This window comes from Onychostruthus taczanowskii, unplaced genomic scaffold (genome assembly GCF_017590055.1).
Source record: "Onychostruthus taczanowskii isolate IOZ18803 unplaced genomic scaffold, ASM1759005v1 scaffold22, whole genome shotgun sequence".
Classification (NCBI taxonomy): Eukaryota; Metazoa; Chordata; class Aves; order Passeriformes; family Passeridae; genus Onychostruthus; species Onychostruthus taczanowskii.
The window spans coordinates 5,328,660-5,355,327 of record NW_024499462.1 but is presented as its reverse complement, the minus strand read 5'-3'; the positions used below and the strand labels follow the sequence as shown (position 1 = coordinate 5,355,327).

Sequence of the window (26,668 nt, the reverse complement as noted above, 5' to 3'; positions counted from 1 at the left end):
TGCAGGGCATGGGCAGGGATACTTCCCAAAGTGTCCTCATGCTGTGTGCACAAGCACTTATGTGGCCATACTGTGTGGTGTGCTCCCCTCTCTACACTCAGGGAATTGCCTTTGTATTGTTGTAGAGTGAGATGAGAATATGACTTAAAGGCAGTTTCATATATCTAAGGTGAAATAATTTGCTCTTTTATTGCAAGGAGTTTTGAATACTCAGTTTCCATTGCTGAAAAAGGATCTGTCTTCCCGAGTTTAAAAATATTTTCTTTTCTTCACCCATCCCCTTCCTTTCTTTTTTAATACCTCTAAGAAGGATTATTGCATATCTATGCCTACCCCATCCCATCTTTTCTCCCTTTCCCATCCTTCTCCTTCTCTTTCCCTCCAATGTGTTCTTGATGGAGATTGCTCTTATACATCTGTAGTGCTCTTTGGCAGTTTAGGTCTCAAACATGGAATACTTTTAACCCTCTGTGTTTTAAAGTAGAGCTGTGCTTGGGGAGATAGATTGTAGTCTGTAGGGCTGGGTCTGCCCTTGGAGCACAACTAGGCTGGGTTAGAGGCAAATTAAACTTAAACAGAGCATGGACATGTTCCAGAAAGATCAGTGATGGGGAGGCTGCCAAGAGAGGGGGAGCAGAGTCAGCAGGAGCCCTGGCACAGCAGGTGTGAAGGCTGAACGAGGAGGTGAGAGGGCACAGGGCCAGCTTGAGGAAGGTGTACAGAGGGTATGCCAGGCAGGTTGGGGTGGAATGAGGGGTCCCATGAAAGGGACAGCTGGGTACAATGACAGGCAGGCAGCTTTGGGTCAGTCAGAACAGCTGGAGGGAAGTGTGACATCTGCTCAGAGCCAGGGACAGGCAGGATCCTCAGGAGCTCTCTGCCTAGGCCAATGGCCACATGTGACACGTTGCTCCAGCCCAGCTGCACACCAGGGGTTGGGGCTCTTGTCACAGTGACCACAACATCCCCTCAACCAAATTAGCAAATGAATGTAGCCATATTTCCTGGCAGATTAGTGGCCTGACATATTTTATTTATGTACTATCAGTGAGCAGGGATTGAAGTGGGACATCTGCTGGCTACTGCAATTAAGGTAGGAAACCAAGTTTCAAAAGAGATGGTGAATATAGGTTGGAGGTTTTTGATGTGTTTAAAAGAACCAGGTTTCAAAACTATGGTAAGGACAGGATCCAAGGCTGAGGGGGGTGTAGTGCTCTGGGCACTCCTCTGCTTGAGGCAGGAGCAGTGGCTGAGCCTGGCATAGGGGACCAAAAGCACAAGGAGAGTTTGATCTCCAGGAGGAGTGTGTTCAGAATAGCTCATTTCTAGCACTGTGTGTTGACCAGCATTTCTACAGCAAGAGCTATAATGACAGAGCTACAGCACGAGTAGCATACACAGAACATTACAATCTGCCTCTTAGCTGCATCTGGTACTCCAGCCAAGTCATTAGTTCAGTAAGAGCTGCAAACTCAAATCATGCTGCTGATTTTCTTCTGCTTTTTGGGAAGGCTTTGGCAAAACACAAGTCTTGTGATATCACATAAAAATTATGGGAACTGGGATGTCCCCCAGCAACTTTCTTCTGTGAAGCAGAGCTTGTGGAGGATCACAGAAAAGGTTGATTTTCTTGCAGTCTGAGATTAGACTTTGATGTTGCCTATAAGGCAAAGAGAAGATGGCAACATTTGGCTTCTGTGACCCTCACCCTGTCAGAAGCTTTATAAATCCCTTGGAAAAAATTCTACTGGAACCAGGATTGAATGAGGAGTTGTCTTGGCTTGTGAATCCCTTGTGTAGCATTCTCACTTTGGCATGACCCACCTGGTTCGTTGTATCATGTCAATTGCCAACTCCAAACAAAAGAAATGTTGGGACGATGAATGTACAACTACTATGGCAGATTTATGGCAGGGGTGGGTGGCGTGCAGCTTGCTGGAGAGAGAGAAAAAGCATTTTTTAGAGACTTTATTTTTTATGTTGGGGGTCTCTGAAGTCCGTGGCTAAAAAAATGTGCATTGCCTTCATTGGCATTGGAGAAACTTTTTCAGCTAACACTTAAGTGGTGTTTTTTGCCAGTTTGTTGTCTTTTCTTTTTCCACTTTGTATTCCTCAGGCTTTTGTGGAGGTTGGCTGAGCCAATACATTGATGTCCAAGGACTCAGATGTCTGCATGGTATAAATCACAGCTCTTAGTTACACTGAGTGTGAAGAATGTAGTATTAACTATGAGATGAAGATAAGCCTGTCTTTTGAAACCTGACAACATAACTTGCATGTTGATATTAATCTGATCTACATTTGTAGAGTTGTAAGACTTACTATCTCTACATTTGTAGAGATAGTAAGAGTTGTGTCAAGGGGACACTGCTTCCAATTAAAATATTTTTTTACATTTTTCACATATGAAGAAACTCAACCCCACAAAAATGTAAAAAAAGTAGTATTGTACCTATGCACTGTATCAGTTCATTAAGACAAACCTCCAGGAAAGATGAATTACCTTTAGTTTTCCATGTTGCCATTGGTTCACAATTGTATCTTTCAAGGCATAGGGAAATTTCTTGCTAGAAGAGCAAAGGCTGGGTTGATCTTTTTCAGGATGTTGCTACAAGATATTTTTATACTATTTGAAGGAGATTTGTAAAAATGTTTCTAATGAGTTCTGCTGTACAAATCTTAATGTTATCCCTATTTAATCCCTATCAGATCAATTTCACAAAAGAAAGATTAGCTCCAGCATCAGGAAAAAAGTTACTGCTGCAACACCATGCCACATTATTTTATTAGGGCTCAAGTTTGCAATCTCTTCAAGCTGGAAAATATCTGGTAATGCTAAAATTGCCTTATTACTTTCTAACTCAGAAAAACTTGCATAGGTCATCTTTTTTCCAAAAAGATATTCTGGAATTTATAATCACCCTCTACTCATTTTTGGTACCCAGCCGTCCAATACCCACAGTGAAATTTAGCCAGCTCATACATCTATCTCTCTGTGTTAAAATCTTGAATTTACACAGCTGCTACTCAGCCTGAAATACTGATACCTAATCTTTTGACTTTGATAAGCTTCAGAAAATTAAGGAGTTGTGAAAAATTAATATTTATTCTGGAGTCTTTGTTCAGTCACTTTATGTCCCTTTTAAATGACTGAGCAATCAGATAAAGTTATTAAAACTGGTACCATACAAGTCTTGAGCTTTTGACAATTGCCTCTGGATTTCTTTAACTTTTTGTGTGAGTCCTATGCATTTATTTCACAATATCAGTAATCCATAATGTAATTTGGATCATTTAACAGCCAAGGGCTTTGCCACATCATCAGATTGTTGGTAACTTTTATCCTCTTTGAAGGAATGAAAGGCAGTTTTCACATCTTTGTTGTCATTATGATCCAGCATGGCTGCTTCCTGCAATGGGCTCCCCAGCATCCTCTGTGCTTTATCAGCTGTGTCTTTGTGTGATGTGCTATTCTCTGAAGATTATTACTTCTGAGATCTCGTCAGAGCAATGAAGAAAGCATTCTTTGTTCATCCATATACTACAAAACAATGGAAGCTTATATGCAAAGATAAAATATCCCACTGTTCATGGAAAGAAAGTTAAATTCTCCTGTTTTTCACTGTTCATGAGATTATTCATTAAAAAATTAACAGGCAACCCCGCGTTAAACAAAATTAGTCACTTGTGCAGGATGATTTTTTGTTTTCTGGGATCTGACACTTGTTGCATCTCTCATAAGAGGTGATATTAATTCACTTATATTTGATATAGCTCTTGAAAGACAATGTTGGAATGACCCCAATACATTCTTAGTTTGAGTCTTTCTTTTCACAGATAATATATATGATTAATCAAAAATCTATTTTTCCAAACCAGCTGAGCTATTCCTAGCAATGTGAGTGTTTCAGTGTCTTTGGGAATCTCTAGTGCAAGACGATTTGGGGGTTTTATTGGTTAAGGCATAGCATAGTTTTCCACCTCCTGAGTTGCTTCTAGTTACTGTCTCATAACCTGTGTCAAATTTATAATTCATTAACAATCACAGCTTAGTTTGTGATTTCTTTCCTTTCTAATGCTTCTGCAAGATAATTTTATTCAATAGACTGTTCACTTTTCTGTCCTTTTTATTTTTGAATTATTAAAAGGGAGCAGCGTCTCAGGTCCTGTTCAGAGTGGAAACAGTCTTGTGTACTAGTAACAGGACCTTATAATTCCTATTTCCTACTACTCCAAGCTTAATAATGTCTTGAATCTCAAAAAGTCTAGAATCTGTGAGCTCTATGAGATAGTGGGAAGTAGCAAAATTATTCTAAAAATTGTCACAAGTATTTTGGCAGTACAGAGGGTGAAAGAAAAAAACCCTGTATTTCTGGGCAGGGCAGCCTCTTGTGACCTGTCTTAAACTCCCCTGTTTCCGTGTCCACTGATGTGCAAATCCCAGCCTACCTCAGGAATCCATTCTCCCAGCTTTAGCAGTCATGAAAGTTACCCACTAAGGCTCTCTTTTGGTATTGGAAGAGCAGGAATCCCAGGGTACCTTACAAATGGAAATAGGAGCTGGCAGCCACGAGTCCAATGGATCCAAATTTGTCACTGCTAAGAATTCTGATTTGTACTGTGTTCATCTCACTTTAGTTCTCCAGCCAGATACTATTCCATGGCAATTGAGGCCTCTGTATCTTCAGCAAGGTGTCAGCAGTGTTGGTTTTGATTATTAAAGAGTCTCTTGCTTTCACCATTATTTTCACTTTCCTTGTCTTTTTCCTTGTCACTTCATTTACCTTGTCTCCTTTGTGGTGTTATCTTTTTATGTGATAATTTGATTTGCCCCAGGATGGTTCCTTTTGAGAGTGAAAGGAAACACAAGATCATCAACCCAATATTTTATTTTTCCTTCATTGCATGTTCTCTATATTTTATCTTGTTTTTATTTTAAATTATTTTTTCTGTATTTTAATGACATGTCTGAAATCTTTGTACATTTTTTGCTCAGTTGCATATAAATTATCATTTGTTTGTACTACTGTATTGTATTCTACTTTTCTAAGAATAAATAAAGGTTTGTTTGGGGAAAATAAATCATGCAAACATCGGCAAAATAATGCATTTTAATGCCATCTAGAAATTCAGTTTCAAACCAGCTTTGAATGTAATAAGCTGAGAAACTTCATTTAAGTAGCATTTTTAAATCAGCAAAGCGTTGTTAGGAACCAGTCAACCCAGAATACAAAGTTTACTGTTGTTTGGTGATAAAGTATAAACTGGAAGAACCAGCCAAAAACAAAAAACAAAAAAAAAACAAACAAACAAAAAAAAAAGGGGCCAATATAATAGATAATATATAAATTACCTTGTACAGAAGCTGGTAATAGCTGGAAGGGCATCTTAACTAACTCCATGCTGGCTTTTTTTGTGAGTGAAGAAACAAAATTTTCTCTTTGGAGGTGCCTGTAGTGAAGCAGATATTCTGTAATTCCTGGTCCCCGGCAGGGTGCACATCCAGAATCCAATGAAATCACCCAACTCCTGCTATTGATCACCATAGATTTTGGTCAAGGCTGTAATGGGTTTAACAGTGACATATCATCCCCGTGATTTATGGCACAGGGCCCAGGCTTCTGCTACCCAAAGCTGTGGTGAAGCAATCGAGTTTTGTACCAGCATATTTCCCTAACTACTAGGAAGGGATTTTTGTGTTTGGTTTAATTTTTCTCTGTCATGTAAGAAAACCCTGCTAATGGGATCATTAGGGATATAATCTGGATTTACCTGGCATGAACCTTAGGTAGGGAAGAAAATTATTCAACAGAAATAAGCTTAAAAAATGAGTGTTGCCATGCAGGGAAATAAAAAAAGGGAATAACCTGTTTAAAGTTTCAGTTTGGTTATGAGTGTAAGTACTTGCTTAATTTGCATTACATTGCCTGTCCCAGAGAACTTCTGTGGCTACTCATGAGCTTGGCATGAGCTTTTGTATTTTACTGAATTGGAGCCTTAATGTGTCAGATTCTTTTAGATTCTTCACACAATGTTTACACAGCTAATTTTTGTATGTCTTATCTCAGCCTATGGTGGTATTTTAAAGCTGACTTTTTGAAGGGGGGTGTAAAATAACAAAATCAGTAAAAGTTTAAAATAATAAAAAGCATAAAATGTGACTTTTTCTCAAATTTCTTTTGCATTTTTGTGGTTTGTAAAATGCCTTAGGTGTTGATCTGACTAAGCATTTAAGCATGTACATAAAATTAAATAAGAGGTGAATTCTAATCTCACCCAGAGCACCAAAACATTTCCATTCCTTTTAGTGGCATAGGGTCAAACTTCAGTTGACTAAGCATTTAAGCATGTACATAAAATTAAATAAGAGGTGAATTCTAATCTCACCCAGAGCACCAAAACATTTCCATTCCTTTTAGTGGCATAGGGTCAAACTTCAGTTGCTTTGAAGCGCCATGTATGAACCAGACTGGGAGTAACATTGAGATTATTTGGTGAAGATTGACCTTACCATGCAATGATATTAACATGCAATTTATAAACCTATTTATTCAATTTAATTTAAATAATTTTATTACTGAAATATTAAGGGTATCACAGATACCAATACTGTGGAAAATATGTTTTTTAAAATTAATCAGTGGCGTGGTTATGATTTTCCATAAGTCCAGACCCATATTCATAGGTATGTGTATAAAAAAGAGCTACACAAACTCACTCAACAAGTACTATTTCTTCAGAATTATTAAGTATGCAAGAGTTATCTTTTGGGAAACTGGTGGCCAGATTTTTATTATGCTATTTTAATGATTTGGCTAGTCATGTTTTATGTCAAAATAAGAGCTTGGGCAGTTTCCAAAATACAGCCCTGAATGGGGGTGCAGAAACCTTTACAAAATTTGGTTTTTAATTACAAAAAGTGTGGCTAATAGTCAGGAGTAAGGATTTTGTAAGGCTTTTATATAGCTGAAGTGGAGATGAGAGGCTTTGTAAGTCAGTCAACACTGGGCATCAAACAGGTTGTGGAAACAATTCTTTGTCTCTTGTGCCAACTCTCTTCTACTCCTGGATAATAGGAAAAAAAGGGGAACTTTTGAGATTTGCATGTGACTAGATGGGAATGGTGAAGAAGGAGGGTGTGGAGCAGTCTGTTATGCCTGATGCTCCAGTAGAGTAATTCAGACTGTTAAAGGATAACATTGCTTTGATTTGGGCTCACTAGAATGAGAAATTGCATCCCTTATGGACTAGATTATAATTTAGAATTTAAAAAAAAATGTAAAGCAATGTAAATAAACCATTAAGTTTTAGTGAATTTTTGAATAGAACCTTCACAAATTTAATTTTTCCTTCATAAAATAGTAATCTGTCACCTCTCAGTGTAATTTTAGATGATGTCAAATTCTGAAAACACCACCCTCTTGAGGGCCATCCTCTTGTTGCAATGCTGTTTCAGACCAGAAGTATAAGAAATTATATGTTTGCTGAAAAGAGGGAAATAGTAATTAAATTATTAGCCTCACTGTCTTGATCCTTTTTTCTTTCTCCCCACATCTTCCTTTCCCTTTCCATCTGGAGATGGCCAATGATGTGAGGCTGGGCCTCAGAAGCATGGTGAGAATTTCTAATAAACATACAGATGGTTGGTTTCTTGTTGAAAATGCCTGCACAGATGAATCCCTGTTAGTTTTCTCCTCATCTTTACCTTCCCCTGGAACTCCTCTCAATCCTAACCTCTGTGTTGTGGAAATGCCTGTAACTGCAGTCTGTAGAGTGTACACAGTAGAGGTTTCTCCAGTTGCAAGTTCTCCTTTCTCCCAAGTTCCTTCGCAGAGACATTGGCATGCTCATCAACCAGCACTCATTCTGTACTGCATTTTGCTGCTTGTGCTGAGAAATGTTTCTTTGCATTCTCTTATTGTCCTGTTGATTTTTAACATCATGAAAACTGTGGAAACATCTGTACCATGTGAACCACTCACTCATTCTCTTTGTCGTTGGGTTACCAGCTGGTGAACCAAGGTTGGTAAGGATTTTAAAGCTTGAATATCTCAGCATGAGACTGGATGTCCCCTTTCATACTGAGTAACAAATGAAAATGTTATCACAGGCTCTTCCCTGGCAGGTTTGGGTCTATTGTGAGTTGTGAGGTCTAGGCTGTTCTCTCAGTGATTGCGCTTAATTACTGGATGGTGGTGTACGTGGGAGCAGATCACTGCAAGACACTGTGGGGCAACCTGCAGTTCCCCCATCAGGACTATGTCCTGGGTATTTATTCACAGAGACAGGGATGCACTTCAAGAGAATAAATAAGACGAAGAGAGGTTTAGCTGGTTTGAAGTGGTGTGCAATGTCAGCTTCACTGGCCTGCTGGGGAGATTGCTGTCTGGGCTATTCCTGGCAAGGCTCACAGGCAGGACCTGTGGGACACATCTGAATTAGACCCCTGCTAAGACATTATTTCAGCTTAGATAAATCCAACCTGGGTAAGGTGTGCAACAGGACTGTGGGAAGATGGGAACTGCTTCATGAAGGTTCTTGCTACTTGCACCAGTTCTGTAGTCAGTCACTCTTACTTGTTTGGTGTCTAGGCTTTTGCTAATAATTTATTTACACCTATTTTCTGGCTGAGGGTGGCTATAAATAAACTTTGGCAATGTATTTGAAACAATTTTCTATCACATTAACATCAACTTTGCAGTATTCTGTAATATCACACTTTTTTTCAGGTTTACTTAGAAAGCAAATGAGTGTTAATATCTCTTCATAAAGGAATTTCTGCTCTCTGGTGTAGGAGAGCATCACCTAGTGAATAAGGTGGACTCTTGTACATAATTTGTATGAAGTTTTGTTTCGTTGCAGATGATTCTACATTGAATGAAATTAACATACTGCAAACTTTCATTTCTTTTATTCTTTCAATTAGGTAACAGCCAACTGGACCTCACCTGATGCCAGTCTCAGTGCCTTCTTCTAACAGATGGTTTATGGATGATAATTTAGCTAATTGCTAATTTAACATACATGGTAGAGCTTCCACTTGTAAGAGCTGAAGCTTGATTGCAGGACAGGGCCTATTTCTAAAAGCAGGTTTTCAAGTAGACTCTTGAGGTGCATCCCTGCGTATTTCCAGTAAGATTGTGTTATGGTCAAACCAGCTCTGAGCAGAGCACACTCAGAAACCACTCAGCAAATTTTATGTAACATTAAGTGCTATTTGACTGGGTCAGCTGCCTGTGTTAAATTCATGACAGCAGACATACATCGCCACTGCATCTGTGTACGTCTCTGCATTTCACTGCATTGTCGGCTGCGGAATTTCCGCAGTGTCACACAGTGAGTGTCACATAACGAGTGTCACATAATGAGTGTCACACAGTAAGTCTTATTAAAAAGGGGTTATTGGTATAAATGTAACACCATACTGAATTGTCGTTGTTTTGCAGCACATCTATTACATACATCATCACTGCTTTTTCTTCTTGAGCAAGCCAGTTATGCCTGGTTTTGCCAATCTGTCAGAGCCTCCTGGAATCAATTAAAATTACAGTTTTGCATATGCAGGAGCTGTAACTGAAAGTAATGATAATGACCCTGGGTGAATACAGGATTTCAAAATAATCCTAACCAATTTAACACATGCAGAGGTTCTGCTGCTTTATTTCTCTTTAACAAACTAAATATTTGAATTCATGATGTCTGAAACTCCACAGACTGAAGTTGGTTGCTGGGTGGAGCTGTGGGATTTGATGCTGAGTAAGAAGAGAGTAGTTTGTGGGTACCTGAGCATGAAAACTTTGCTGTTTCAGATTTTTTTCTCTGCCTCCTTTTTCAGTTTTGCAGTAAGGCTGGCTGTGCCTGGAAGTGCCTCAGTGTTCCTTTCTAGCTGGGTACAGGTGTGCCTTCCAGCACCTGCGTCTCATGACCTCTGACACCTGTCATAATGAACACAAATATATGAGTCAGGAGGACTTTTATATGGGTGGGAGAGAGACCAGAATGTTTCCTGGTCAAGAGCAGAAGAGGAAGTGTTTGTCTGACACTGGAGCTTGTCTCAAATTTTGAAACCTAGTCCTAATCACAAAATTAGCTAATTTTTAAAAAAATAGCTCTTGCATAGAATGAAAACCTAATATTAGCATTTGTGTCTTGGTTTCTTTCTCTCATCAAAAGGTAATCCTTCATGTTGTCACCCAGGACAGGGAAGAAAAAAAACAAACCAGAAATGTGCTCTGATTGATGATTAAAGCTATATTACCTTAAAAGCTTTGTTTTCTGCATATCTCCTGAGTGTTATTAACTGCTTTAACAGGCTTTTAATTCTTGGCACAGTTACCAGCACCTGACTGGGAGGTATTGACATATGCAAGATGTTCCCTCCCTGTATGGACCTGTCTGCCCATATTGGTTATGTTTCTGAAATTTTCGTCCTTCTGAGGTCAGGGCTCTCAATCTTTTTCTTCTCTAGTCTAGTGTGCTTTTATTTGTGTTGGATGTTGATGCAACTTAACACAGTTTTGGCATAGTTTTAGCATCACATTTCTGCAGATAATAGACTTTCCTGTTAGGGCATTTGTCTTCCCTTTTTTGCCTTGCTGGAACTGCTTCATCATCTTGTAGCGTTTTTATGTCTTGAAGTGGCTTTTCTTCAACTCTGATAAGCTTAGAGAAATCACAAGTAAAAAACCAGACACCACAATGGTGTCTGTAATTAAAATATTTTTCTCAAAAAAATTTTCCGTTGGAACATCCCAAGTGTTGCAAGCCAGTAAACTAAGCAGTATTACCATTTAATTAATTGTATTTAGAGTGATGTAGGTAATTTCTTAGCTCCTTTCCAACACCCTTGAATTTGATCATGTTAACTGACTCCAAACTTCCCAATTAGTACCATATTCTTTCAATATGACTGCCCACAGGCTTTATTAGAACCAACTGTCAAGAGTCACAGAAAATAATCTAGGAAAAGAAAAATATTGATTACTCTGTAAATCATGGTGTCTGCATTTATATCTTGTCATAATTTCACTCTGTGTGAAAAAGGCAGACTTGGTTAGTCCTGAAAGGGAGTCAGGATTTTGTCAGGATTTCTTGCAGGTGTGTCCATGCAGGTTTAGTCATTCCCAGGTAATTCTGGTGAGCATCCTCCAGCTCCACTCCAAGCCAGGGTGTGCTCCTGCTGTCAGTCATAGGCCATTGAACCTGTTGCTCATGATCAAGTGCTTGGGACATATCAGAAACCTGCCCTTCAAAGGTCCTTCCAGGACTCAAACGCACTGGGGGACATTGACATTTCACTTGGTATTTAGGCATAAGAGAATTTCCTGACCAGGAGCGATGTTTGGTTAGCTGTTTTCCTTAAGCCTGCAGAGGATAAGCCTAAGTGTATAATTAATTTTCCTTATACGTTTCTTTCCTTCACTGATTAATTGCTTCAACTGATCTATTTGGAGTACAACATTAATATTGAAAATAGAATTATGAAGCCAGCAAAAGAAAAATATTTTATCTTCTCCTGGCAACACAAGCATATACTTGTGTCCAGCACAGCCATAGATGAGAAGTGAAGTTGAATTGGCATGAAATGTCTGAGATGTGACATATTTATAATATTAAGTAAAATTTATATATTAAGTGCAAAAAAAGAATTTTTTTTACAAATTACTGATATTTAATGAGAAGCACAGAACTAAAAATAAAGGAGAACATGGAGCCGACAATGGATAGAGCATAATAATTTTTAAGATTTCTTTTTCTGGTTTTATTGCCATTTAAACCTTTCTCCATTTAGCTTGTTAGCTTTCAGTAACATGTGTTATGTTACTGAATTGCCCAGAAGAAAAATAAAGGGAAAAAAATATTAGATTTACAGAATTCAGAGACTGAAAGTTTGACTTGTCACACATTGCTTATCCCAAAACCTCTGCTTCTGGAAATCTTGGGATTCAAAGTAGTTTTATGGTATGCAATGACAAACTAATCTTTTCAAGTGTTTCTGAATTTTATCTTTTTTTTTTTTTTAAAAGGATTTGAAGAATCATTCATTCACTGTTAAGGTAGTCTCATACAAACCTTGACATTTGGTTATTTAGCTGCTCTTTTCTAATAAGACAAAGAAAATGGAAAGAACCTTTAAAAATGTGATTTTATAATTCCTCAGAGACAAGTTGTTTTCCATAACCTTTGCAAACATTTTGTTTTGACAATGAAAAGAGGGAATAATGTGAATTCCTGTTCTGTTGAAAGCCTTTAAAAACTTTTCTCTCGTCTTAATAAGGCCAGCAAGTTGTCCTTAATGCTGAAGAAAGAGAAGTAGGCAAGTGAAATCATCACCCCTACCTCTTAAAGAGATCCCAAGAGTTTACTTCCCTATGTACTTCACAAAGTGTTCTGATGTAGATAGAATGGGATGTCTGTGTGCAGGAACTGGTTTTAATCTTTATTGAGAATGAAAATTTTAGCACAGTGAAACATGAGTTTGTATTGTGAAACATAAGCAACTGCAAATCCACCATTTCTTGAGGAATGCTGTCCTGGGGTGGACTGTGGACAGCAGAAGAAAAGGCCTGTTAGGGCAGGAGAGGGAATCATCCTAAAGGATATGGAATATTCCTTAATGGTCCTTAATAATCCCTATGGTCTGGACCCAGAGATGTGTATTAAGAGCATCCCAGCTGTGGCTCTTCATGTTTATGTCTTAAAAGGGCTCAGCGAAATGTGTAACTAGGATTAATTCATGCTTTGAATTTTATGACCTTCTGTGCCCAGATGCTCCAAATGAAGATCCTGCTTCATTCAGGAATTTATTTTCTCTCTGCAAACAATTAATGACATCTCATTGCAGTTATTGAAAACTTACCTTTCCTTCTTGGTTGGCTTTGTCCAAGTCACATTTTGTTCACTAGCAAAGCAGAATGAATACACTTAGGATGTACTTGCAATCAAAAAAAAAATTAAAATATAAATAAAATATTGGTGTATATTTTCACTTGAAATTATCTGAAGAAGGCATTAGTGTTTGGCAAAAGCTCAGAAAAATGTAAAAGCCTCATTTAGGAAAATTTGCTCTAATACTTGCTCAGCTCTAACCTGAATTCTCTTTTGTTTTTTTATTTTGTAGTGGAGGCTCGACAAGAATAAGAGTCCCAGATACCCAGAATGCCATCTAGGAGTCTACATCCCAGCTAGCAGCATCGCTTAGAAAAGAAATAGTACAGGGTACCTAAAAAGGCATTGCATAATGGGCTTCTGGGAGTTAGCTCCTTAGACACAGTATCATCATACATGGTGCTAGCTGCAGTTTGTGCACAAGCAGAACTTTGCAGCAAGCTTTAGTTGAAAAACAGGTGAAGAAAATGTAGCAGCGAGTGGTCGGACATCTGTTCCAAAGGAACCCACCCGGAGAGGTCAAGCTTACTTCCATTGAGAATAATGGAAGAACTTTTCTAATGTTTGTCCCAGGTCTATGATTTTACTTCAGAGAAAAGGAACTGAGAAAATGATGAATTATATCCATGTAATCCTCTGGACACCATACCATAAATCCTTAAGTTTCCTAGCTACAGAATTTAAGGAAGAGTGTGTGAGTTATCATCAGCTTAGTACATTGTCTAATGTATTGAATGAAGGGCCTGACAGGTCAGGTGTGTTTATTGTCAGGAAGGACTTAATATAGCTGCAGGGATCAGCTGTTATCTGTTCAAGTGTTGTGTGATCCCTTCATGTCAAAAAAGTTTATTTTTTATTTTATTATCAATTGATTTTTCTCTAACTCAAAATTATCCGATTAGAGGATTTGGCTGAAAAAGCAGGATTTTTTAAGTTATTTATTTGTTTGGTGAAGAAGATTATAACCCCAGGTTTCTGGGAGCTTCATTGGGATTTTGGTGAATTTATGACATAAATTAAAGAGGAATTCATTTTCCACTGATTAACAAAGAATTTCCAACATGCAGCTCAGCCCTGCAATTGTAGAGCAATTGTAGTCCAGTTGAAATCAATATGGATTTAGCATAAGCTGAGGACACAGGTTTGAACTGTACATCATGTAACACTAATTCATTTCCAAACCTATGCAGGGATCAGCAAATTCAACGGTTCTTGAGTAATGTAGAAGGGGTGTTAAATCACAAGGTTACAATTGAATCTGTAGTTGACATTGACTGGAATCAAGGACTTTGGAGTTGGCTTGTCTATTTACAGGGAAAAGCAAAGTTGCATAGCAGAGGATACCACTGGAATAAGAGTGTAATTCTCTGTGCTCCACCTGAACACCAGTGATGAAATATTAAAAGGAGTGAGAGGCAGTTAGACTTTGTACTTCATTCCCTGAGCCTGGACCTTGGTATGAATCAGTAAGGCTGCTGGTGTTGTGTTAAACCAACACTTAAGCCCAGGTTGACCTTGGGCAGTCAGGGATTACTGGAACTCAAAAGTTTTGGGTGGTCCTGCTCCCTAGGTTGGAGCCTTGTTCTCTGAGTAATGTAATTACAGGTTTGTGTTGCACCGGGGAATTTCTCCAGTTCTAGGGTTGTTGGGCTGTTATGCTTTCCTGCTATTCTGCTGTGTGTTACACTTGCATCAAATAACTACAGCTGCAATCATAGCTGTGCTTTATGAAATGTAGAGAAATTACATAATGTAATACCTTTTTATTGGCAGTACAACGCTAGCTGTTAAAATTCAGTCAGACAGCATCCCAGGTGGTTGACTTCACCCTGCCAATTTTGTTGCTTCCTAGTTTGAGCATCTTGAATGCTGTACTGAGGTGATAAACAGCCCACTGTAGGTCTTTACTACTTCAGGATTTAAAGACAACTCCTTTTGCTGTATTTCCTCATGGATGCTAAAGTGTGTTGAGTGAGTGGTTCTGACAGACAGATAAGAGACCACTCTGTGAACCCTAGGAAACACATTCTCAGAAGATGGTGATGCAATTTCTAAAGACCAACACTGTTTTCCTGAGCTCTGACCACAGACTTTTCCAGATGACATGTCAAGATGACAGACAACTTATGGTCTGTCATGCAACTGTTCCAAATACAAATGCATGGTCCCCTTCCCATGGCTCCCAGAATAGGCTTCTCTCCGTCCTGCTCCAGTGGGTTTATATTCTGTGCCACACAGGTGACCCAGGGCTTCCTGATGAGAGGTCAGGAATTCATCATCACCGCAACCCCTGGCAGAAGATTTCAATGAGGCAACTACCCTGAAGTCAGGGTTTTTTTACTGACCTGTTCTTTGGAAAATGTTCTGCAGATACATGAGATAGTGGTGAGCTGTCATGTGGTGACAAGGGGCTCAGCTGCCCAGCGGAATGTGGAGTCCCAGGTCATTTGTTTGCCTGCTGTAGGCTTTTTTCTGAGCTTGTGCAAGGTGAGCCGAGGGTGTGAGGGATGTGCTGGTCCCTGGTGCCAGCCCCTCTTACCTGGAACACAGCCATCAGTTTACCTCCCAGGAGGATGGGATTGACAACATCAGGAGCTCCAGCAGGCTAACATTGAACTGGTGTTTTCTTCAGCAGGTTTTTCATCTGGAGATGTCACCAGACCCTAAGGGTTTGCACAGGCACAGTGGAAATCCAAGTGATGTAATAAGTGATCAGCAACTCTGGTCACACAGAGGAAAGGCAGGGGGCCGGATGGGGTTGGAGATTGTGTTTGGACTGATTGTTCTGGTTTCTTCCTCACTAGGACAAAGAAGTGAATCTGGAGCAGGTGCACAGACGCATGAACAGTTTAATTGATGAAGACATAGCCCACAAGCAGATCTCTCCAGCGTCCATCGAGATCTCAGCGCTGGAGATCGGTGGCATGCAGCCAGCTCAGACCCTGGAGCCGGTGCGCGAGTACCAGAACACGCAACTTTCTGTCACCACCTTTTTACCAGAACAGACAACCCATGGTGCCAGCAGGACACTCACAGCTGCCTCGGGCAGCAACCTGCCGCTGCCCCTGAGCAGCTCAGCCACCATGCCCTCCATACAGTGCAAACACAGGTCACCCAACGGAGGACTATTCCGGCAGAGCCCCGTGAAAACCCCGATCCCAATGTCATTCCAGTCCGTGCCGGGGGGAGTCATTCCAGAAGCAATGGAGCCCTCGCATGGAACATCCATATGATGAAAACAAACAGTACAAACAACCAGCAGAGATTTTTAATACAAAATTTAAAAGAAACAAAAAAAAAAAAAAAAAAAAATGAACTCTTACATTTTTCTTGTATATACTTGTAAATAATGAAAGAATGAAGTGGGGTAAAAGTGTATTTTGAATATTCCCAATTTTCGAAGTAAGTAAAAAACAAAACAAAAAACAAACAAAAATGTATGAATGACTTTGTAAATTTTGTTCTATATGAATAAAAAGGCAAACTACTTGTGGTCGTTCTCAAGTGCCAAAGAAGACCTGTTACTGGGACTGAGGGCCATATTTTTCTTTTTTTTTCCCATGGATTTCAATACTTATTCCCTTACAGGTATGGTTTTTTTAAAAGCAAAAAATTTATCTCTTTCTTGCTAGAAAAATTCACCATGCTCAGATCTCTCCTTTCCCCAGAACCCTGTTTTATTGCCAAGATGACAATTCACTCAGAGAACTTAGCAGCTGGTATTAGCATAGCAGTAAAAAATGCTTTAAAGGTGAATTATAACTCAAATCCAACAAACAATAAACAGAGAACATTTTCCTTCTAACAAGGATTTAAACTTCCACACAGTTTCTAAATTTAAGCACAGGATTATTGGATTGTGTTTTTACATGTCTGCTGTGCTGTGTGGCTCTTTTTATTTAACTTTCTGGTTTTTATTATACATATATATATAATATATATTATATATATTTTGACGTATATATTATATATATAAATGCTTTGATGAACAAGAGGTTTTAGGTTAAGGGGAAAGCTTTTAAGAAAAACTGCTCAGCTCTTTTTTTGTTTCTTGTGTACATGACTGAAAATGGGGAGGAACCAATGGAATGAGGCAAGGAGGAACTGTAAAGGCAGGAGATAATGGCACTGCAGTGACTTTGCCCTCTGGTGCCATCTCTTTCTTTAAGATTTCACTGTCTTTGTTGTATAATGGATGCAATGCTCCCTGTTGAAATCACATCCCTGAATGACAAGACTATAAGCACAGCTCTGCTTTTTTTCCATTGATTTTGCAAAGAGAAATATTTTAATGGCCATGTCTATAATTGTGGTACAAAACCAATTTTTTTTTTGGTCCGTGAAACACAGAGGACAAAGATAGAGCAACACATATAGCTTATTTAATGTCTTGTCATGCAAATATTACTGGTGCAATGTCGTATGACAAGAAAAACCAACCCAAAATCTAAAACATTGTTTCCTTCCCAAACTGAAGTTTAAGTGCCAAACATAATGGATCCCTGTTCCTCCCTCCTACTCTTCATAGGCCATCACTCTCTTTCAAAATTGGGGTAATTTAGTGTCTTCTCAAATTTATTCCTAATTCTAGGTTGTAATTTCCCTTTGTAGCTGGATTACTTCACTGCTATTTGGAAAAGGCTGTAGATCCTGGTGCGGCAAAATCACTGTCTACATTAGGGTGAAAAATTCTGTTTGAACAGAGGTAAAACTGCATTCACATCCCAGGAAAGTCAGCAGGCAATCTGGGCCAGGTTTTTGGGTAAATAAACATTCCATTCACTGCTCCTAATTTGATTTGCACAATTACGCAACACGTATATTTATGGAGTGATTAAAGTCCCCACATTTTTACATTTCTACTTTAAGCAGTAGGGAGGAAAAGTCAAACTGTGACATAAAACCAGCCTTATGGAAGAGTATACTCAGCCTAACACTTTTTAAATGGAAATATTGATGATGGACTTACAGGAGGAGTACTCTTAGAGGGATTAATTTGTCTCTGTTGTCAAGATGGCTCCTCATGAACATGGTACAATTTTGTAGTTTGGCACAAATTGCAGTGTTTGCTGACTGGATTTATGCTATTTGGAGGTTTGGCCCACAAAAACGTTGGATTTTTTTTTTCTTTTTGTTGTCCTAACAAGCCTATGGCCACAGGAAAAAAAAAAAAAATCTTCCATAAATACACTAATTAGTTATGGTAGAATGAGCTACACTAAAAGACTATGTACAGACTGAAATCTGTAAAGATGCTCTGGAGAAAAAGTGCAAGGATTTGCATTGGAAAAATCTCTCATTTTGTGACCAATTTAAGATTTTAGCAGCAGCAGAGGAACGTGCTGCAGAAAAGGTGCGAGGAGGTGCTTGAGTGGCTGCAAGGGTGCGATCTGTTGTGGCACACAAACCTGCTGGAGGTTTCCTGAGCTGCTGCTGTGCTGTTACTCACAAAACATGCTGCTGACTTGCTGCAGCAAAGCCCAGAGCAGAGGCTTGAAACCCTCTTTTACTGAGGCATCTTTGCTTTCACATTAGATCTTTTTCATAATACAGACTAAAACACTGTAATTTGACTGACCTGCATTTGTGATCAATTGTGAATACAATGTATTTTGGGGATTAACTTTAGCATTCTTCATAGTCAGTGTTCTCCTCCTGGCTTACTCTTGCTATGTGCTGTAAAGTCTGGAAATGTGGTCTAACTTATAAGTCATGTTAGAGCTCCTTTATCCTCATGCACAGACTATAACTCACCTGTTTGAATGCTTTGCAGAACTACATCTAAGATGAGCAGGATCTTGAAGAATCAAACCACGCAGCCCTCTTTCAGGAAAGGATGTAAGCATGTGTGAACCCTGTAGAAAGCACCTGCTTTATGCACAGGTGAAGTGCATTGCTGATTGATGGTGAAGTTAAAACACAGGTCTCAAATTAAATATGTGCCTAATTTTAAGCAGGTGAGTGAGCTGGCCAAACTCCCTGGGACTACTCAACTGCTTTAAGTTAACCTTAAGTTTTGAGTGCTTTGCTGCACCAGGGTCTACACTGCAAAACTACGAATCTGCAGTGGATCTCTCACTGTCTAGTAATTATTTGTTTATATAAAAGTTAGCAAGTCATAGCTTTGGCCTGTCAGCCCTGACAGGAAGCTGTTAAATCCTTCATGTGCTAGTGGATTGGTTTTAGACTATTTAAGCAAATCACCAGGTTCTCCTTGAACATAAACAGTGTTTCTTTCCCCATAACTTTCATTTTTCAAAGTAAATGCAGAATGTATGATTTTCATATCCTGTCTCCTGTTTTATATTTGTATCTTCTGTTTGACAGATCAAAGCATTCACTTTCTATATAATATGTATTCACCACACACATGCGCATATATATATATATATATGCACATGTGTGCAATTACTCACAGAAGAAGTGAGAAATATAATTTGCATGTGATGTAAATGAGCATAAGGTGAAAGCTCTCAGAGAGCTGTGCTTATTTACACCACCTGCAGGTTTGACCCTTCACCTTTAATATCTGGCAAGTTGAAATAGAAAAACTGCAGAAGTTGCTAAAAACTTTGAAGACCAAACTGTGCTCTGGTTTTTCAACTGGAACTTCCCTGAGTGTACTTAAGTAGGAAATAACATGTGATCCTAAATATTCCAACTCCTCTGGAATGTTAACATTGCAAAGGTGATTGAACATGAAATGTACCTTCCTTTTATTGTGCTCTTTTGATGATGAGCTTTCACAAAAGTGACATCTGTGGCACAACACTTCTAGCGTGTCTTGTTCTACCATCCCATTAGTTTAGAAATTACTTTCTTACAAAAATGTGACTCAGTTTCTTCTATTTGCTTGCAATCCATGGGCAATCTGCTTTCAATCTGAAGAATGCATTGCTCTTATTTCTTAGTATGTCATGGTTTCCTAATGCAATGGGAAAAAAAAAGAGTAATTGTGCTTTTTAATTTCAGAGTTGAAACTTGATAGAATGTTTTTATGCTGAGTTACAACTACATGTGTGCAATACTTGTCTTGCAAAGTGAAGTTCCCAATATCTGCCTTGCTTTGATAACCATTGCTGCATTGTAGGTGAAGTCTCAGCAAAATAACTCACTTTTTCTCAGTCTGCTGATAGAATAAACCACTTAAACCTGGGTTCTCACCTGTGTAAATCAGCTTCCCTCCAGGGAATGGGTCAAGCATACTGAGTTTCAGCAGGTGAAGGTTTGGCTCTTAATATTGGGCTCAAGAGCACTCCTTTCTACAAACTGGGGTAGCTCTGAAAAGGAAAATGTCTCAAAAATTAACCTGAAAGAGGAACTTGATTACAATTTTGAGCATGTAACATGGATTACAGGTCAAACTTTATGCTGGGATTGCTTAAAGAAAGAAAATTCTTCCTGGAATCTGTTTAAATTTCAGAATAGCTCTCTTCTGAGCTTAAAGCTGTTGGGTTGGTGACAAGTGGAGCACTCAGAGGAAATTATGTTAGTGGGGTGGTACAGAAACCACAGTGTTCAGACCTTGTTATTTTATTTTATTTTGCTTTACTGACTTGAACTTACATTGTGAGCAGCTAAAGAGTGACACAAATCTAAACACAACATATTTGGGGGACCCTGTTGGAAATTTCTCAGAGAAACCATATCCTTTGTCATCATCCTGGGAAAGGCAAGGAGAAAGTCAGAAGAAAACTCTGAAGAAAGACAAAATTAAAGGTAAAAATTGATATGTGGTGAAGGGGGAGGGAGAAAAGGATGGTTACAACTCATGTTTAGTAAAGCTGTATTACTTGTATGAGAAGCCTCAATTCCATCATACAAGCAGTTGCCTCAGCTAATTATTATTTTTCTTAATTTTTAGGAAACAAATAAAAACAGCATTTGTTCTACCAGAAACAGTTGTTATATTATTTAAGAGTTGAAATGATTTGTTTGGCCGTGCCTGTTTTTTGGCTCGATTGTTGCTCAGCTGGGGAGAATCAGCTTTAATCAGTGATTTCACCCAAGCAGCTGTGGGCTGTTTGCTGGGAGACACTCCCAAGGGCTGCTTAGGGCTGCAGCTGGGACAAATCACCTCAATCAGCTCCAATCAGCTCCCCACAAAGCTCTCACTTCGCGGGCTGGGGGGAAGAGTTTGGGTTTTGTGCTCTGAGCTGTACATGGCTCTGGATTCCTGGAGCTGGATGGTGCTTTCTGCTGGTGTTGGAGCAAAGCAGAACAAAATGTGGGTTCTTCAAGCTTGCAAGGTAACCAATGAGTGTATAAAGCTTTAGCTTTCTACTGAGTTTTCTTTTTGTTCTAAATTTACTGTCAGTCTTGGTAGAGATTTTTTTTTTTTACTTTATTTTTTTGTACACTTTCAGGTGTACTACCTAAAGTATTTTCTTTTGTCCCTACTGAAATTGATAGCTTTTTTTGAAATCAATTAATTAATCAACGTGAAGTTTGTACAAACTTCACGTTGTGTTGTAGCAGAGCATAACTATGAGAGAGTTGCTTTGTCTTTTTTGAATTTATTTTTGATAGGTTTCTTTGAAAGATGTGTTATCTTTCAGTTACTACTTCTGTTGTTGCAGTTATAAAGCTCTGTATTTTGGGGAAGTCTGTTTGGCCTCTATCTTGTATAAGGAGGAGAAGTCCTCAGAATCATAAATGCACACAGCAAGACAAGAAAAAATCTTGAATAAAAAAGAAATCTCTGCCCATTTTGCTGAAGTTTCAAATGCTTGTATGAGTGGCTGGGACAGGATCTGATTTCTGAATAACGTGCTACGTGTCACTGTAGTGCAGATATCCTCTGCAACATTTGTAGGTGAAAACCCCACAACACAGCTCATTGTGTCCCCAAGTTGTTTTCAAGATGAAGAATTTTGTTGAAGTTTTTAACTGTTTTGTTACAGTGCTATAATGGAAACTGTATGGGTGGGGAGATGGAACCTGAGGGTTTATTGCCTACAGCTGTAGGTAATTAGCAGTCTGCTTTTAGACTCTGATTCTAAAAAGTCAGTCATGAAAAGAAGCATCTTGGAAGTTTTTATATGTTTCAGTATTTTTCTAAAATTCTTTTTATCATGTGAAATGTGCGTATGTGTTTTCTGATGGAATTATTTCCAAAGTGGTTAAGTAGAGCACAACAGAGCCCTACACTTCAGGTAAGAATTACAGTTAAAAGAACAAAAGGGCTTGATGGTGGAGTTAAAATGCACGTTTCAAATTAAATGTGTACTTAATTTTAAGTAGGTGAGTGAGCTCCCTGGGACTACCCAGCTGCTTTAAGTTAACCTTGAGTGTTCTGCTGCAGTGGGTCTACACTGAACTACAAGTATACACACCATAACAACTCTGAAGAGAGATCCCAGATTTATACAGCCCTTCCTATATTTCAGCAGAAAAGAAATTGGCTTTTGTTTCATGTGTTTTTATATTATTTATAGTGAAGCAATTCTATCAAATTAAATACTTACCGGAAGCGAAATATGCCAGCCCACTGAAGTGCTGAAATGTATGATTGCAAGTAAATCTAAGCACACACTGAGATCTTTCTGTGTTCAGTCTGCTGTAGTGGCTTTACTTACAGGTTGCAGCCCCTTTTTCATCTTGGGGCACTACTGGGAATTCCAGTGGGCTTGGTCCTGCTTGCTCCCAGAGGAAGGGCCAGGGGTGTCCTGCTGGGGTGAGGTAGTGGGATGTGGCCATGTGTGGGGTTTGCCTATGCATGGGGATGGGATGCTGCTTTGCAGTGTTGGCTCTGCTGCTTTGCAGATAATGGGACAGGAGAAACTCCTGACAAGTGCTGGGTGTGGGCAGCTAGAGATTTACCTGCTGTTGAAACTTAGTGGGTCTGCATTTCAGTTGCCATTTAAGAGCTGGCCAGCAAAATATATTGCCGTGTTTTGCTTGATTCTAAAGCCAGCTTGGATGGTGGTGAGAATTTTTTGGGAGTGTGTATGGTCATGAAAGCTTTCAGCTTCCAGTATAGCAGACATTAAGGTGAAAGTAGAGCCCCCAGCTCTACTCCCAGTGGAATGAGATGGTATTTCAAGGCAGGGCTTGCTGCAAGCACCCCAGAGAGATCCTGCTGTGGGAGCAGAGAGCCGCAGAGCAGCACTGGGATGAGGAGCTGCTGGGGAAAGGGAATTGGAGGCAAGGCTGGGGAGGAGCTGGGGGGCTGCAGGTTTCCAGAGAGGAGTGCTGAGGGTGCAGGCCCATCAACTAGGGTTGGTGAGGCCTGGAAATTAAATGGTGAAAGTGGTGTATTTGGTGTATGAATGTGCCCTGGCCCATGGACTGGGGAGCACTTGAGTTGCTGGATGCTGCTGTCATTCTTTACATAAAGATCTCCTGAAATTCATGTGGTTCTACACGGTGAAAATTGCTGTTAGACTGGTCCTGGCACTGGGCTGTGCAAATCCTGTCAGGCTGGTTTAAGTCCATGCTGTTGGATTTCCCCTCCTGTTCTGTGTCTGTAGGTCAGCTCACACATCTTTCTGGGCTGTGATTAGTTGTGCAACGTTTACCAACTCTTTGGCAGGGCGAATGTGCTTTTACAACACAAGAACAGTTTCTCTTTGTGCATTTGAATTCCTAGCTTTGTCTTGTCATTCATGTCAAAATGTCGAGCACAGAAACATATGCTTTCAAATGGAGTTTCTGCAAACCATTTGGATCAATAAGGACTGTCTGTCTGCATATTTGTAACATCTGCCACAGAGGAATATGAAGCTCTATGAATTCAGTGCTTTAGTAAACCATATTTTACTCCAGACTGTAGCTTGTTGACGTTCAGTGACAGAAAAATATCTCTGCTCTGGGCAATGCAGGGGTCTATTGTAAAGCAAATCCTGCTTTTTGGAAAGTAGATGTTTCATCTTCTGCACACAGCAAATACATGCCATCCTGACAGGCTGGGCCATTAATCCACAGACATGTCATTTTTGGCTCCTGACAGCTCAATGCAGCTGCTGATCATCCCTGGGCTGCTCTGGTGGTTGGTGTAGTCAGTAACCTCAGTTATTGTGAGAAAATACCTGAACATCTTCCAGGATTTTGGAGAGAAACCGCCTGCCTGAGGATGTAAAGAGGGAGTTGGATTGGAGGGGGTGTCTGGCCACGTTCTGCAGGAGCACAGGAGGTGAAGGCTCCTCTGTGCCCGGAGGGTGAGATTTGGATGCTGAGGTACACCTCTAAGGGCTGAAATATCACATCTAGAAAATGGTGGTGGAAGGCAGGACAGGAGAAAGATCTCGCAGCTAGGGAGAGCTGGTACCAGAGTGTGAGACAGGTAAACAGCTTGCTTGGCCCCAGAGCAAAACTTCCACCAGGGCATAGGTATTTTGCCATGAAAAGCCAAAAGGTTGCAAAAGAGGCATCCTGAAGTCCCAGCCTGATATTCAGCAGCTGGGCAAGTCCCAGACTATTAGTTATAAAGCTGCTTAGTTCCACAGTATTAAGTGCCGTGAAAAGTGTATTAAACCTTTTATTAAGAACTCAAACAGGACACAGTAAAAGCATGAAAAATGCAAAGTGTTAAATTAGCCTGTCAGTTTAATTACTCTTTATCACGTAATCCCTTTACCTGTGTGGATTGTCAAAGGCAAACCCTTCTCTGCCTTTCAGGGAAGAATTGCAGAGGTCCTGTGGGGGAGAGGGAAGGAGGGGATTTGGGGAATGCTGTCACACAGGCGTGGAGCAGGACTAATGCATGAGCAGGGGCTGAGATGTGGCTGTGGTGGAGCAGAGAAGCCTGGCCAGCAGTGAGCTGGCTTTCCTTTCCCATTTTGGGGAGCAAGGTGTGAGACACAGCGCCAGCAGCGGGGAATTACACCTCTCATGGACGGGGATCTCGGGGGTTTGGTTTGGCTGAGGGTGGGCATAGCAATTGGTCCTACTCTGGCACTCTGAGTCAGCGCTGCCTGGCAGGACACACCAGTGCCTTGGGCAGGAACAGGCTCAACACCAGGCACTGGGACTGGCAGCGGGTTCACTTCAGTGGCTGGGACTTTAGGCTTCTTTGCCTTGACTTCAAATTGTTATAAAAATAAGCATTAAGACATTTGACAAAAAAAAAAAAATCAAGTTTAAGGGAGAATTATTTTCCTCACCCAAGAAATGCTCATTTTTTCAAAGACAAGAGCCTCTGTATATGTGGGATTTGATGGTAAAATAACAATGTATTAAAAAAAAATTCCTCCTCTGCAGCTCCTGTGCTTCTGGGCTTGGTGTTTTGTTTTGGTTTTTTTTTTTTTTTTTTTTTTTTACATTGGAGTATATTATTTAAAATTTTATAAAGTTGAGATTTGATCAAAGCTGACAATGGAACTGAGGGTCTGTAACTCATCAAGGTGAGAATTGTATAGGATTTTGGTTTTAAATTAGCCGGTTGATATTATATAAACACCATTGAAAGTCAAAATGATTACTTTGTGAGTTGCAAATTAGAAATATTCATAGTTGATAAAGAAATATTAAAATTTCACTTTGCTTTTGTTTTTAAAAGAAGCAGTTAATTGGAAATAATTAGCATTAGATTACTCACCTGGCTTTAGTTATGATGAGTTTATTAAGTCATTATTGAGAGATTGAATGCTGACACATGTTGATTATATTTAGATGTCACTTGCCTTTGTTTTTTCAAGCACTAGAAAGAAATAGCTCAAGTCTTTTGACAGCCAAGAAAAAAAGTTAAAAGTTAGTGCTATGATGGAGTCAGAGACACTGAAAATCTCCCAACTATTAACTTTCAATGGGACTTCTAAGCCTAACTCTACAGAGCCCCTTTGATTGTCTCTGATCAAAGCAGAAATCAGTTCAACATTGTCTTGTACTTGTCATGTCAGATGCTTGGATGGAAATTTCCAAGCTGTTTCACTCTTTTGGGTGAATAATTCAAACCCCACCCTAATATTTGTGTAAGGTGGGATTTTTAATTTTGTTTTGGGTTTTTGTGGTGTTTTTGGTTTTTTTGTTTTCTTTTTTTTTTTTACTTTGATAAGTTTCATCATCATTTTGAATATGTTTTCATCTTAATGATTGAAAAACTTCAGACAAGTTTTGCATCCACCTGCAAAGAGAGAATATGGAAAAGAGGGCTTTAAATCACAACTATAACCCAAAACAGTCTAAGTCCTTTCAGCCTTATTCTGCCTCTGGGCAGAGGCTCATACCTTGGGGCATTTGGTCTCTGTTGTGGTACAATACATAGCACAGAAAGAGATGTGCATTTGTGAATTCAGATAATGTAAAATATTTCAGATTGATTGAATCTTCAAATGCTGAATATTTGCTTATGTCTTCTATTAGATATCCTTTGTGAGCCATAGAGACCTTAAATCCCATGGAAAAACCCAACTGTTCAAAAATAAAAGCAGTACAGAAGCTTTCAGCACTGTAAACAGCTATTACTTCACTCCTAATTCTGTCTATATAGAGAGAAAGGACTGTTAATGCAGAGGCCATTAAATAAACTGCAGTAAATATTGCTTATATTCTATTAATGCTAATGTTGTTTGTACATTTCAATCCTCTTTAGTAAATTTAGTTCTATAATTTCTGCAGCTTCTGATGGAATAGATTTTTAAAGTATTATATTAGTGTATAAACACAAAGATGATGTTACCTCTTTTAATGGGATAAGGAAGGAGTATTTATTTTCACCTGTTTGCTCTATTGTGGCTATTGTTCCAAGTGCACTAATTTTAAGAGCAAAAAGAATTGTCTTGTGTACGTGAATCAACCTGGCTGAAAAAGCAAAAGCACTTTTGAGTAATGGGGCAAGTAA

At 39.3% G+C, this 26,668-nt stretch overlaps 1 protein-coding gene across 1 annotated transcript in view; it reads left to right on the top strand.

Moving 5' to 3' along the window:
• The window catches only part of GRID1 (glutamate ionotropic receptor delta type subunit 1), a 481,999-nt gene extending 465,878 nt beyond the window's left edge, over positions 1-16,121 (top strand). Inside the window, exon 16 of the mRNA XM_041404961.1 lies at positions 15,693-16,121. Coding sequence (XP_041260895.1) covers positions 15,693-16,121 — 429 coding nt within the window. The remainder of the gene's footprint in view (positions 1-15,692) is intronic.
• Positions 16,122-26,668: the final 10,547 nt, after the last annotated feature.